This window comes from Polyodon spathula, chromosome 3 (genome assembly GCF_017654505.1).
Source record: "Polyodon spathula isolate WHYD16114869_AA chromosome 3, ASM1765450v1, whole genome shotgun sequence".
Lineage (NCBI taxonomy): Eukaryota > Metazoa > Chordata > Actinopteri > Acipenseriformes > Polyodontidae > Polyodon > Polyodon spathula.
The window spans coordinates 38739326-38753944 of record NC_054536.1 but is presented as its reverse complement, the minus strand read 5'-3'; the positions used below and the strand labels follow the sequence as shown (position 1 = coordinate 38753944).

General features: G+C 36.4%; 1 protein-coding gene across 4 annotated transcripts in view; it reads right to left on the bottom strand.

The window, feature by feature from the left end:
• Nucleotides 1-14619, bottom strand: part of tmem108 (transmembrane protein 108) — a 134896-nt gene that overhangs the window by 62615 nt on the left and 57662 nt on the right. For 3 of the 4 annotated variants that reach the window (XM_041245214.1, XM_041245215.1, XM_041245212.1), the window contains exon 3: nt 263-348. In XM_041245214.1, the coding sequence (XP_041101148.1) occupies nt 263-302 (40 nt within the window). In that variant the 5' untranslated portion in view covers nt 303-348. Of the gene's footprint in view, nt 1-262; nt 349-2852; nt 3141-14619 lie in introns of those variants that run through there. The other variant, XM_041245213.1, reaches the window with a different exon arrangement.

Genomic DNA, 14619 nt, shown 5'->3' with positions numbered 1-14619 from the left:
AAGATAAAGACCACCCTGTTACTATCATGTTTCAAAATCATTAATGTATACATGACCCACAAAACAATTAATAAGCCTATAATCACTGTAATGGCAAAGAATTGTAAACCACCCCATGACAGTATGCATGTATGTTTGGCACTGCTTGTAAAACATCATAGAAAGCCAACTAGCTGGCTGCCATACTTATACTCTATAGACATTTGGGACAGTATTTGAAGCTGAAGAGGCTGTGAAGAGGCTAAATGCATGCTTAACTTACTAAGCAGTTGGCGATAGAGGACCTGTGAGCTTTTCTTCATGGTATCATCTGAACCTGATTGTCCTCCACTTTACTCATGATTCTCTCTTGGGGAAAAAATGACAAAATAAAGACATCAGCCAAGCAGTTCATAGTTTGCATCAAAACATTACAACAAACCAAAAATATAACAAGATATTTACTGCGGCAGCGAAATGGAAATATCTAGAGAAATGCTTATCCAATTGTCATTAAACCTGGTATTAACATTATAAAAAGTATAGGTTATTAGGAGTATCAAATCTGGGGGATTTATGGATGTGTTTGTCTGTCCGTTCACATATCTATCTGTATAACTGTATTACTTATCAAATTGTGATTAAACATTATTTTGCTAATTATTTTTCTCTACATTTTTGTATAAGGTTGACATAGATCACAGTCATCAACTTTTTTTGTCACACTGGATGAAAATGAGTGACCATTCCACACCTATACTTTATACTTTATAGGACCCCATGTGTCTTCTGAAAATAAATTGTAGGGCCAGTCATCATGTCATCATACAGGTTGAAAGCAAAATAATGTTTCACACTTTGAGGTGCATGTTTTTCAGAAAGCCAAACCTCTAAGGTTAGCTGTGTGAAGTAGTTCTGAAAAACACAGCTCAATGTTTATGTGGTAATTATCAAAGAAGCAAATCCACCCCACAAAAAGGTCAACTGACCCACTGACTAATGTCATATTAAGGAACATATATAAAATTCATTCCCCTTATTCACACATACAATACTTCAGTTTATGGAAACAACAGTGGTGTATCTCTTTTTGATAATTTATTGGTCTCTCCAGGATATAAGAAGGGTAGGGTTTTGGTCATTTTTTATTTACATAACACATGTTTTATTATTATTGTAGCACAATATAAGATTAATTATTCCACTCACAAGAACACAAACAACTGTAGAAGCATAGATTCTGAAGAGCAGCAGTTTTCAGACTTTACTTATGCAAGAAAAGGGGGCCAGACAAGAGGCAGAGCATGGGCAGAAAAAGGGGCCAAAGTGACAGAACAAAGCAGGGTCAAGCACCCTTTTGATTTCATCTAGAGAGAACACGACTTTTTACTGTTTATGATCAAGTCTCCTCAAAAACACTTAACCATGTTTATTACAACTTTCTGGTGTTCACTGCCTGGTTTTAAAGTTTCAAAGCTCCATTATTACACAATCATGTTCAATTGTTTGTTTACTGTATTCACTCACATTTCATTCTTATGTGAAGTTCATCAAAAAACAAATCATGTAAAAACTTTCCACAACATTATACTGCACACAGGATCGCATCAATCCATTTCGTTCTTTTACTGTACATAGGACAATACAGCATCGCATCACTCAATCTCTTTCTTTTAGCCAACAAAATATGACCCATTTTTGTTTTACTTGCGAATTCACCTAAAAAAGTTAACTGTATTTTTACAAGAAAGAGTACAGGTTTATTTGAAGAATAAAGGAGATTCATCACTCATCACTGCATATCTCTGCTAAACATTCACTTGGTAAAGCTTCTTTGAACAGTTCAATCTTCCTGATTATCTCTCTGGAGCTTCAGTTCCCTTTCTATCTGAACAGCAGACTTTTCCTTGCCTGTCATCAATATATGACGATTTACCACAGTGTACAGTAACACAATGAAATAATGATGCTAATAAGTAGGGCACAGTACATAGAAGATTTTTTTTACATTGTCATAACCTCTGTACTTTTACTTTTTATGTTTGCAATTATTCTTTGAGGTTCTTTTTTGATTATACAAATACTATATTTTTTCACTATGCGTTAAGATGCTTTGACTTGGATTCAGGAATTCTCCAGCTGAAGAAAGCGCAACATTTGATAAATTGCAGTAAAAAACACTCAGAACGACGGACCGTAAACTACATTTCATTTGGAACTACTTATTCTTTAGGAAAAAATACAGTACAGTAAAGAGTATACACTGCACTAAATATAAAAAATTCACTTGAATACTGCATCTTTAAGGAAGTAAAATCATATTCTGAGAAATGGGCCAAAAAGCTCATTCTGGTGAGACCTCACTGTATTTCACAGTTCTCATTACCTCTTATAAACATCATTACATCCAAGGGCCAGACTGGATAAGTGACTGTATGAAAGCTTGATGAATAGCAGTCACAATTTTAATAAATCACATCCATATTAATCGATCATAACATAACCCTGGAAGCCAGCGATCAATGTACTTCTTAGTAGTGTTTCTTATCTTACCAACAGGTTGAGAAACTTTAGAGCTAAAAAAAAAAAAAAATGGGCATAGAATTGAATAATGCATTGACACAGACAGTTCAATTTCACACCTGCTACAACCAAGGCTTGTGAAAGAAGCATCCATTGAAGCTATCATTTTAAAGTTCTTTGCTTATAAAACCATGCTATTATAAAAAGAATTGATTGATTAATCTTGTCTACCCGAGTGCGGTACCAAAAAATGATGCAAATCTTGAAAAAAAGGCAGAGAGTACTTACTGGAAGGTAAACCCAATATTTCACAATATCTCAGAATGAAGAAAAAAAAGATTGCAACTTACAACGCTTGCTCATCGGTGCTTTCCTTTCACAGCAGTACTACAAGTTGATTGTTCTTCTTTCAAAAGGTATCACAAAAATCAAACATTGCATTTAAAGAATTTTGTGGTCCTCCAATTGCTTTTATTATGGCTTTCATTCATTAATGATATCTCTTAACCAGTATGTTACATCTTGTTGGTGAAATCTGAGCCAATTCTGTCTTGCATAGTTCCTTCAGCTCTGACAAATTGGATATGCAATGCTTGGCTACAGCTTTTTTTCAGATCAGTTCAAAGCATTTCTATTGGATTGAGATCTGGTGATTGCGAAGGCTATTCCAGAACTTTTATCTTCGTTTTCTTCATGAATTCCATCGTTGTCGTGTTGGAAGATAAACCGTCTGCCAATCAGCCAATGAGCAGATGGTATCATTGTACTTTGTAGAACATTTTGATACATGGCTATATTCATTTGACCTTCAATCACATGAATGTCTCCAGCCCCTGAACTGCTAAAACACCACCATACCATGATCAAATCACTGTGATGTTAAACTATAGGTAAAAAGTTTTCTTCATTAAAGGCTTTCCCTTTTTCCCTTTTATACTTTGGTCCATTTTTGGGTCTACATGCTTACAACTTTTCTATGTTCAGGTGCCTTTGTACAGTTCTTTAGTGCACCGTTATGTTTCTAGTCCTTGGCTGTTACTCTTAGATTATTTTTTTTTCTACCTGCTGTGGTCGTTGTTTTGGTCGTCCACTTTTTTTAAGTGTTTCAGCTGAATTTGTTCTGTGTGTCTTCTTGACTATTGCTCTGATTGTGGATTTTGGTATTTCATATTTCTTTGATAATGTTCTGTAGCTATTTCCTTTGTTGCAGTTATGCTACAAGTATTTTTCTCAAATGTCAATCCAACTTTGTCTAAAACCATCATCTGCTGTGTTGCCCAAACCTTCTTCTTCAACAGGTTTTGGAAATAATTACCTCTTTTTCTGGCTATTGACTTTAAAATGCAGCTTAATTACTGTGTAATTCATTTTCTATCAATGAATATATTTTTAAAAAGAGTTTTATTACATTTTTACAAACGTTTAATTTAAAAGGTGCAAATACTTTTGTCATGAACAAATATTTGAAAGTGCTTCAGAGGTTTTTTTTTTTTTTATTAAGATTGTTAAACTACCATAAACTGTGTATTTTGGTCTTTTTCATATTAATTAATGTTCACTAAATGCTTGTATTTAACATGCTTTCTTGAATTATATTAAGTGTAGGGTGCTAATACCTTTGCCTGTGTGTGTGTGTGCGTGCGTGTGTGTGTGTGTATATATATATATATATATATATATATATATAGAATTTTCAAAACTTATTGTGGAATGTTGACATGCCATTAATCTAGGTTTGAAATAATATTGGAATGAAATGTGCTCCTGTACAGTACAGGCACACATTTTGGAAACAACAAATAATTTAATGAACAAATGGTTGTTACTAAATCTGTTGGGTTCTTAAAATATGTAAAAAAATGTTAATGAGCAAGCTATCTCAGAAGTATAATGGTTCTCTGAGATGTTCCCTTTTCAAGGAAAGCAGTACAACTGGGTATGAAGAATTGTCCCACAAATGCAGTGGTACCCCTAATATGTTTCACTTTCAGGTTGACTGGATATGACATTGTGTCTTCAGTTTACCCTCTTAAAATAGCTTTCTGGCTAAGAACTGTCAAATACAACTACACTGAATAATGTACCAGTCTTTCCAGCCACCACACAGGAACATTGTTTATTTGGTGAAATAGAGAACAAATGCTCATTTAGCATTGCTGGATCACATTAAGTTTAGCTTATGTTTAATATTTTTTAAAGCTGACACAATTATCTATTCAGAGATACCAAGATATTGAGTGAGCAAGTAGTCCGAGGCAACAAACACTCCAACTGCAGTTATACTGCTCCATTCTATTTGTGAGATGGATAGCTCATTAAAATATTTTGCATATTTCTAAAGAGGAGATGATTATCTATTCAGGTGTACCAAGATATTTAGTTAGTGACAAAATATGGCCAATAATATCCCCACCTCCCATCATTCTATAAATCAACCATAATTTGAGTCGTACTCTCTATAGGCCTAATGTGTCATCCCACATAATGGCTTCCATGATTATCTTCTATACTTACATACCTTTTTTAAAATGTGCTTTCTTAAACATTGAATGCAACAGATTTAAACAAAAGCATTGTTGTTTTGTAACTTAACTGGAGGAATTGTATGGAAATTGGATACAAATAAATTGACATATATTTATATTTAGGGATGTGGATTAGTTCTTTACATAGAGATACACATTAGCTAATGAATAAATGCCTCTGTTCCTAAGAAACTGTGTTCACATTATCTGGCTATTATATTGCCTAGAAGCACTTCAGCTAACAAGGTTATTTTCAAAAACAGGTCTATAATTTGGATTTAAAAAAGAACATCCTTGGGGTAATTCAATATCTGATTAAAAAGAAAACAGGATATTTCTTTTAACAGTATTTACAATTATATTATTATGTTATTACAATGACGAAATGCAGTATACTGGGATTTGATAAAAATAAACATATTTGTACATTGTATTTGCACAGCAAACAGTCGTTGTTTAAGGCATTTCCAAGAGCAAAATATGTGCAGAGATGGCATCAAAATTTCCGGTTTACTCTTTGATAATTTATGTAAACTGTTTATGATAAAGTCCCCCTGATAGCATTCAGTATACAGTACATCTTCCTGTATATCAACTAATGAGGTTCCTGAAGTTGAAAAAATGCCAAAAAAATGCTTTCATTGCACAAATAAAAAAATGTGACTTGTGTTACATATTGACTGTCCTTATGTGAAGCATGGTTTGACTGAAGGGATTCTAATTCAGTTCGGACATCCTTCAGGTGCGATTCTTCACATACATCATTGATGAGAGCAATGTTTTTGAATGTGTCTAATGGAAAAAGCCACATTAGCACACGTGCACGGTGTTTACAGGCATTGCAGGAGTCTTCTTATATTCTTTCTTTTTTATTCAGTCTGCCCAATTATTTTACCTCCAATTTTCTTCCCAATTTAGTATGTCCAATAATTTTTCCCCCTCACCGAAGTAATTCCCCACACAGCTTAGGAGAACTGACCAAGTCACTTCTTCTTTAACACCCAGGAACTCAAAAGAGAAGATCAGCAAGCTACTGGCCTCTGGAGGACAAGGGCCAGCCCTGCAGGTGTCCGTCTGAGCTCACTAGGTGTCTGGCTAGCAGGGTACGCTGTAACGCGATGAGGAGAAACAAGCCGACTGTCGACTTTGCACAGCCCGACTCTGCACTTCCCTGACTCACCCTACACAACTTACATTCTTACCACAGCACAAAATGTGTTGAAATAAAAGACTCCTTTAAGACAAGAAGGGCCTGACGCATGACAAGCTTATGGAACCACAGCTTAATATACCCTTCATTATTTTGTTCCACAAATACTGATGTGAATATGCAGTGTACATTCATAGTGTCCAAACAGCTGGTCTAGATGGTGTGTAATACTTTCCCTCAAAACATGATTGGTTTGCCTTTTATTTAGTTGATCTATTTAGCACAGTTAATATGGTACTGAAATATTTAAGATAAAGAACAACAGCATAAATCAGGAAGTATATTTATATAGTGCCGATCCTTATATTTATGATTGTATAAAGCGCAGATTGATGAAACAGATGGAGTCTTCTATGAGGTTATTCATTTTGGGGGTGGTCCATGTGCATGTCTGTATGTTTCAGTGGGAGACAGACCATGAGAAAAAAAAACAAAATACAGGGGACTTATTAATCAGAATTGTCAATCTCAGGTTATGCTGTGTGTTTATTTGTGTGAATAATATTTATTGCTACTAGTTGTTACCTCAAATAAAGGTTTAAATAAAGATGCAGTCTTCTGAACTGCTGCATTGGTACTCAGTTGTTTACTCATTGTTTACTCTTCATTACAGTCAAATGTAATATTGTATTTCCTATATCCAGTAGCGTCTAAGGAAAGGACTTCAGTGACAGTATAGCAGAACAGTTTCTCTGTGGTTTTGCATGTACACCATTATGGATAGATGTTTCCTGCTTAGCTGGCAATTACTACACATTTACATAGAAAACTACTACTGAATGCTTCTGCCTGCCCTTTAACTGGAGAGAAACATCCCTTTTTTCTTTATCTCTGCTACCTCTTGTTTTTTTTGTTTTTTTTTGCTGACCTTTACACAGTGCAGATCTCTAATGAAAAGGCAGCTGAAAAAGACTTTTAAAAAAAGGGACTGAGAACAAGTGCCAGATAATTTATAAATGCCTGTATCTGTTGAGTTTCAGATTTAAAATTCCTTTCAGGCTGGTGTTAAGGCTGTAGCTTTGCTACTGCTGTGCTGATGTGATATAAGACACACGAGAACAGTCATGAGCAGTTTGTTTTGAATTTATTATTAGTACTAAATGAAACACAAGTGTATTAGTACTAAATGAAACACAAGTGCTCTGGAAGATCATTAAGATTCCATTATAGCTAAATTATACTCCAGACTTGCTTTGCATGTCTCAGACAGAGAGATTTATTTATCATCTTTATTAGTTTAAAAAAAAAAAAAGCAGATAAGTGATTTATACTGTTTTATTATAAGTACTTTGTTTGTATCCTTTGAAATAGTTATTGCCAATACAGTAATCGTTTAATTACCTGGATAGAACGAGAAAAATGGTCTCATTGTGACAGAAATACAATTAATCTTGGTTGTAAATCTCCCTCCCTACATGTGAGGGCGCTAAGCAGTGAGAACAGAGTTCTTTGGACGGGCTGGCCTGACAGATCTTTCCCTAGGTCGGGAACTCGGTCAGTCTGGAAGGAGGCGAGATTCCGTTGCAGGAACGTATTGACCCGGAAGGGAAACAACGTAGTAGCTGCAGCTTGTAGAGACAGCTGCACTCGTTTACCAAGGGGACATGCGAGACAGAATAAAAGGGGATGGAGAATCGCAATCTGTTCCTTTGCTCGGTTTTGTTATTAGAGACTAGAAGGACCGTGAGAGACCTGAAATTGCATTTGTGAGTGTTTTGTTTGTTTGTGCTTAATAGTAATTATCTTGTTTGTGAACCACCAGATGGCTAACACGTATCCGGAATTGTCCCCTTGGGCCAACACAAAGCCAAAACAGCACTACATCACAGTCACAAAAATAACCTGCTACCTCCCACCACGAGCACTACTGCATGCACCCACGACTTGTGACCATGTTCAGTATTATTGTGGGGCAGATAAAGTGTGTTTATTATTTGGGCTGTAACCCGTTATTACCTCTGTGCACTACACATTGTTGTGTACTGCTGGGGTTTACTGTTTTGTCACCAGACCTGGATTAAAAGAATAAATAAAAGCCCCTTTCCAAACTGGATTACAGTTTCTGTCTGTGTTATTCCTGCGCTGCATCACCTCTACACCTGTATCCACTCAGCAACCTTGTCACACTCGTATATTGCCAAGAAGTTTGATTAGATCATATTTTTTTGTTTTTATATACTGTCCCGATACATCACTCAAATACTGTGTTTTTAATTTTTTTAACAAGTCAATCATTTCTTGTTGAAACATTGTCTTATTTATTTTACAATATTTATGTACCTGCAGAATCACAAGATCCAGTCACAAAAAAAGTCTTTCTTTACTATTTCCAAAGAGTTAGGAGAAATTGTCTTTTTTGCTGTCTCCTGTACTGTACATGTTTGAAGTACAGTACCGGTCATAACTCTGCCTACATTGTAGAGAAATGCAAATGTTTCTCATTTTAAAACACTGCCAACATTCCAAATATATATTATCATTTGGAATTAAGGTATTGGCAAGGAATTCAACTTAGTGACAGTTATGTATAATAAACATAGAGTAAATAAAAACAATACAATAATGTTCTTTTATAAATGTGCACATTCTGGAAATGCATATTGGCAAAAGTTACTGTTGGTCAATTTCTACACTGACCAATCCTTCCTATTACACTGTAATACATGAAATGAAACCTCAATACAAATATAACTCACAAGCAGATTCCACAAGGGCCCTCTGTCCCTCCATGGAGTGCTACAACTTTACTGTATTTATTGTATGAATGTCTGGAGGAGGTAGGGGATGGCATATCTGCAGTAGGAATTCATTATGTGATCAATCTCTTCAGTCAATCTTGTTTATGTTGCTATAGTATGTATGAAATAGCGTAACCCATGTAATATAAACCCATTGTTTTAGTGAAGGTCAGTGAGTGTATGAAATGGGCGCAAAAAGCTAACACAGCAAAAACTGCCCTGCAGAGGGTTATAATTACACATTGACATTGAAAACTACTACTGAATGCCCTTTACCTGTAGAGAAACCTCCCTTTTTATAATCATTGTGGAAAAGAGCAAGTGCTGGGTTCCCAAGGTTAAAAACATATTCTAAAAAAATCTATTTAAATAACATCTGAATGGGAGCAAGGAGCGAGACACCTCTGTTGTCTTCAGTCGGGTAGCTTTCCTGCAGCTTGTGTTAAGATTTACTAAAATAACTGTAGTCCAGTAATCATTGTTAAAATGTCACACAGGACTGCATTATGTCAAGTGAGACATATTTATGTTATACTACATAAATACATGGCATACATATATACGGATATATAAGTAAGGCTATAGAAGGAAGGTATGTAGAGATTATTTGAAGAAAGAAAACTGTCATCAACCAATATCTGCAATAATGATGAAGAGGTTTGTTAATATTGTAATGAATGTGTACAACAGAGCAGTTTCCTAATTAAAAGGAGGGCTTCAATTACTCAGTAAATGTGCCCCTTCCACAGCAGGAGTGGTAAATTCACTGCATTAAACATAATAGCATTTATGTACAGTATAGAAAGTTTTAAGTTAAGTGCATGACAAAAATAATGTAGATTTTAGAACACTTCACTTTCACGGTCGGGAAAAATGCTTTGTTACTCACTTTCCATGCCATTTTCATAAAAAAGGGGGTTAAATCATACAAAGGATACTCCTAAAACTGCTATGTGCTTAATAGTACAGACTTGTCTGCTAAATGCTAAGCTATCAGCGTTCAACAAGAAGAGAAAGGAGAAGCACTGTGCATGATCTAATACACGACATTTCACCAGTAGCTGTAAATGAAAAAAAAAAATCTATTATTATTAGGAAAAATAAGTTGCCATGACAGTTTTATGTTGTTCCTAGGTATTAAAATAAAATAAAGAAGTTACTCACATTTTCAAAACAACCAATGAAAGCAAGGTCAATTTTCTTCCAGTAACATGATCCAGCAGGGGAAGTGTTTCACTCATATCAAGTCACTTTTTTATTGCAATTACAGACAGGCAGGAGATATGAAGTGTGAAAGGTAGAGACTCACTGAATTGTACTGTGTCTAATGAAAATCAAACAGAATCGGATCACCAGAAAGCAAACTGCTCACGCTAGTAACATATCTAAATCTATATTTCAGCAGATTCTGATACTCAAATCCTTTTGATTTATGCATTGGATTCCTATGACCAAAGCTGGGTGGTTTTAAGAGGTTCATTTTGAAGATGTGCTGATTCAGTGTGTTCTGCATGCCAGGAATGGAAGCAAGACACTAAACATGAAAGAGAATTGAACTTCTGTAAGTGTTCCTTGATGCTATGTAAAGGATGGTATGCTGCCTTTATTAGCTATCTGTTACACTCAGTATCATGTTGTTTCCGAGCATCCTGCATGAATAAAAAAAAAAATGGATTGGTGAGTTCTGCGTGGAGACCATGATAAAATATTCTCATTGGTGGTTAGTGTTTTTTGTTCATTTTTACAGTTCACTTCATAAAAAGATCTATTGGTTTTTAGTACTTTACTTTGAGCCACAACTGTACAACCCATTTTGGCAATGCGTAGCTAGCCATTAATATTCCCATGTGTGACAGAGAAAGAATGAATCTTGGTTATAAATCTCCCTCCCGATCTGTGAGGACGCTGTGTAAAGGGAACAGAGTGCCCTGGACTGGATGGTCTGACAATTCATTTCAAGGGAAAGGTGGAAGTCAGCCATCTAGAAAGGGGGCGAAGCCACGGTACACCAAGTTATTGCCCCAGACGGGAAGCGATGTGGCAACTGTGAATTGGAGGAAAAAACGGTTGCACTAGCTAACCAAGGGGGCGTGGCTGATAGTACAAAAGGGGATGTGGCAAAGTGATCAGTTCCTTTGTTATGGTTGAGAGGGAACCGCTGAAGGAAAATAAAAAGTAACCGTGAGTGTTTAGTGTTTGTTTGTTTTGTCATTTCTATTTGTACTCGTTTGTTCTCATTAGACGGCTAACACGTAACGGGAGCTGTCACTTAAGGTCGGACAACACTTCAATGTACACTAATAAATTGTATTTCACCACTTGCACGTTAGCACTCACTCTGGACTTGTGATCATTTTTTGTGTCTTTGTGTGTGTTTATACTGTGTTTATTATTTTGGGACTGTAACCCGTGGTTTAAAACCATGTAATACACATTGCTGTGTATTGCCTAGGATTATTAATTATGGTCGCCATGACCTGGATTAAAAAAAAAAACAACAAAGAATTGCTTGGACCGTGAATTTTGTTGTCTGTCATCTGTTAAGCATTGCATCACTTCTACACCTGTGCACGGCAAACCAATTTGCCACACCATGTCTTAAAGTTACAGTATATGATCCATGGTAGATTGATCAAGGTACCTACAAAAACAGGAACATTTTGTTCAGCTAGTTTGGATATATAAGTGGCATTAACTGTCAAAAATTGAAATTCAAATCAATGGCAGGAGCTCAAATAAGTAAAGAAGAGGATGAAATTGGGATTTCCCCTTGTCATTTGCCCATCTGTGAGACAAAGCCATCATAAAACCAAACACTGTCAGTGTCATTCATCATAGAGAGGTTGACTTGAACAGCTTTCTGTTCTCATGAGAACTCATGAAATGGTTTGGTCAGCATGAGAGGAACTATAAGCAGCCCTCTCAAGGCAAGTGTGGAAGGGGTGTGGGTAATTCACTGACTAGGAGACAGACAGGTGTAACTGAAAACACCACACAGGTGCCCGGTTATATTTTTGACCAGTTCTTACTTTTTCCGGCAGAGGGCACTGTTGACCGTGGGCTGCCTATCAACGATGATAGACAGCACCACGGAAATACCACAGCTGGTAAGCGAACAGCAAGTGCACTCACAGGTGCTCAAAGAAATAATAATGAAAACAGAAGGCAAAAAGAACAAGGGAAAATAAAACAGTAATAAAACTACAAATAAAAGGTGCTGCACTCGGCAGCGTTATCCCGGTCGCCGATACCCGCACGACCAGGATCACCGTCCTACTCTGTCGGCTAACTAGCCTGCTCTTTTACAATACGCCGGGATCTGCCCAAGGGTTCCTCGCTCTCTCTGTCTCGCTGTGAAACTCTTTCTTTTCTCCCGGCTGATTCCCGGTCCTGAATCAGCGCTTCCGCACTCTCTGCGCGTCTAAGTGGGCAGACCTGAGGAAACAGCAGAGCATTTTTTTATAGGGCTAGCAATCTCGCCTCTCAGCCATTCAGAGAGGGGGAAAGTCCACACACCTACCTTCCCACCTCCCCGTGTCACTGCCATGACTCACAGGTGGTTGTTGGAAGACTGCCGCAACCTCTTCCTGCAGTACTGTGAACACGCCAGCAGAGTCAGCACAGATCTCTCCCTGCTACAGCAAGGAACACTTTCCTCCTATTGGCTGAATTTAAAGAATGTAGCTGCGTTACAGCACAGCTGTATCTGTCACTGCTTTGCATAGACTGGCACTGCAACACTTAGATTAGCACAGGAACTTGCCATTCAGGCAGGATAGATATAATCAACCTGAAGTACAGTAAGCAGCCAATGTATGTGCTGTATTCGGTTAGCATAATTATTGTTTGCTAATCAGCCCACAAAAATATAACTCACTCTTTGGCTTATCAGCTTTGTTTAGTGCCTTCAGGTCGTAAGCCTGAGCAGCTGCCCATAAATACAGCCGTCTCAAGCATATTGGGTCTTTTTAAAGAAACGCAGTACCCATTTATTTAATTGTATGAAATAATGCCTGTTAAATTTAAAGCAAATTATCAAATTATTTGATTTTATTTTTTTCAAATAACTTTGTGAGGTTTATGTCAGCAAATGTTTTTATTGTCCTGTATATTAATCTTACTGCTCTATTAAAAAAAAAAAAAAAAGAATCATTTCCTACTAACAGAAGTTTCTTGCATTCCTTGGTTGAATTTCTATATATTTATTTTTCATGAGAAAAGAAATGACCACAGGTTGTTTATAATAGCTGCAGGAAAAACAGTTATGTCATAGGAAGCTATATATTAAAAGGACTATATTTTAGAACAGAACAATTAAGAATTATATTACTTAAACTAGTAATATACATTTATACTAAGGCCAATGCATACTGTCTTTTCATATTGCAGCAATCAATACAAATCAGATTTTTTTATTTTAAATCTTGAACCATCACTGCTGCCCTTAGATCCAGAACATCCTCCTCTTGTAAGGAAGTTCCATTTCTTAAATGCAGTGGTTCAGATATTGAAATTCATAGTTCCTTTTATCTGAGCAGTTTTAGAAAGGACAGATGTTGTGTCCACAGCAAAGGCTGGTTGAGTCGCTACTCCAGTTGAAGGAGGCACCACCACACTCTACAAACAAAATCTAGATGTGCTATATTTCAACTGAACCATGGCACATAAATAGCATCTAATTCAACTGTGATCCTTTTAATTCAGACTGCATAGCTATTATTAGACATTCAGAAGCATAACTGCATGGTATGGTATTCATGTGCATTCTTGCTGCATAATAGATCTATGCTCCAGTTGGCTGAACCAACCTTGAGCTTAATAGACAGCACAAGAAAGTGTAACAAAAGTGTAACCTTCGTGGCATAAGCATAATCAAAGTGCTACAGTACCTTGGATAAGGCAAAAAAGCTTTATTTGCAGGCTTAATGTCCACCAAATTATATTCAGATGCTGTAAATACAATTATGAAACAGACCACATGAGGATGGAACACCAGCGTTTGAGTTAAACAGCAACAGTATGTAGATCTGCCACTGTTAAGATCATAAAAATAGACCCCAGTGTTCTACAGAACTCAAGTCCATACTATTGTATTCATTTACTGCATTCTACAGCATTGTAAGCTAATTTTACAGCTAATTCAGGTTACATCTTTTTTCTTAATGACTCACATAGAAAAAAACAACAATTACAGCAATGTGTGCAATTATAAAGTCTAACAAATGTGCACAGTATTTGTTTCAATGGCAAGCTTTTCAAACACAGCTGAATCAAGGCTTCTTGGGTTATTAGTTCCACTGAATCAAGTCATCCTACAGCTTTTTTTTTTACCGCTAAGAATAATTACAATCCTGTTGTGTCACAGGGATGAGTCAGACAGCTTCAAGTATTGTCCTCTGGTATATATCCTCCCATGCCAGCTGTTTAATGGAAGGATTATCTTTGAAAGACTATGGGGTGCACAGATTTACTTTATTGTTTCTTCGGCTCATCCCATTAACCACGGGCATATTTGCTAGATCTGTGCCTCTGGGCAATACTGATTTACAGAATATAAAAGTGTAGGCTGGTTTAAAAAGTCACAACATAATAATGAAAAAAAAAAACAGTGTGCATTGTGTGATGGTGTGGGTGTTAACAGTGC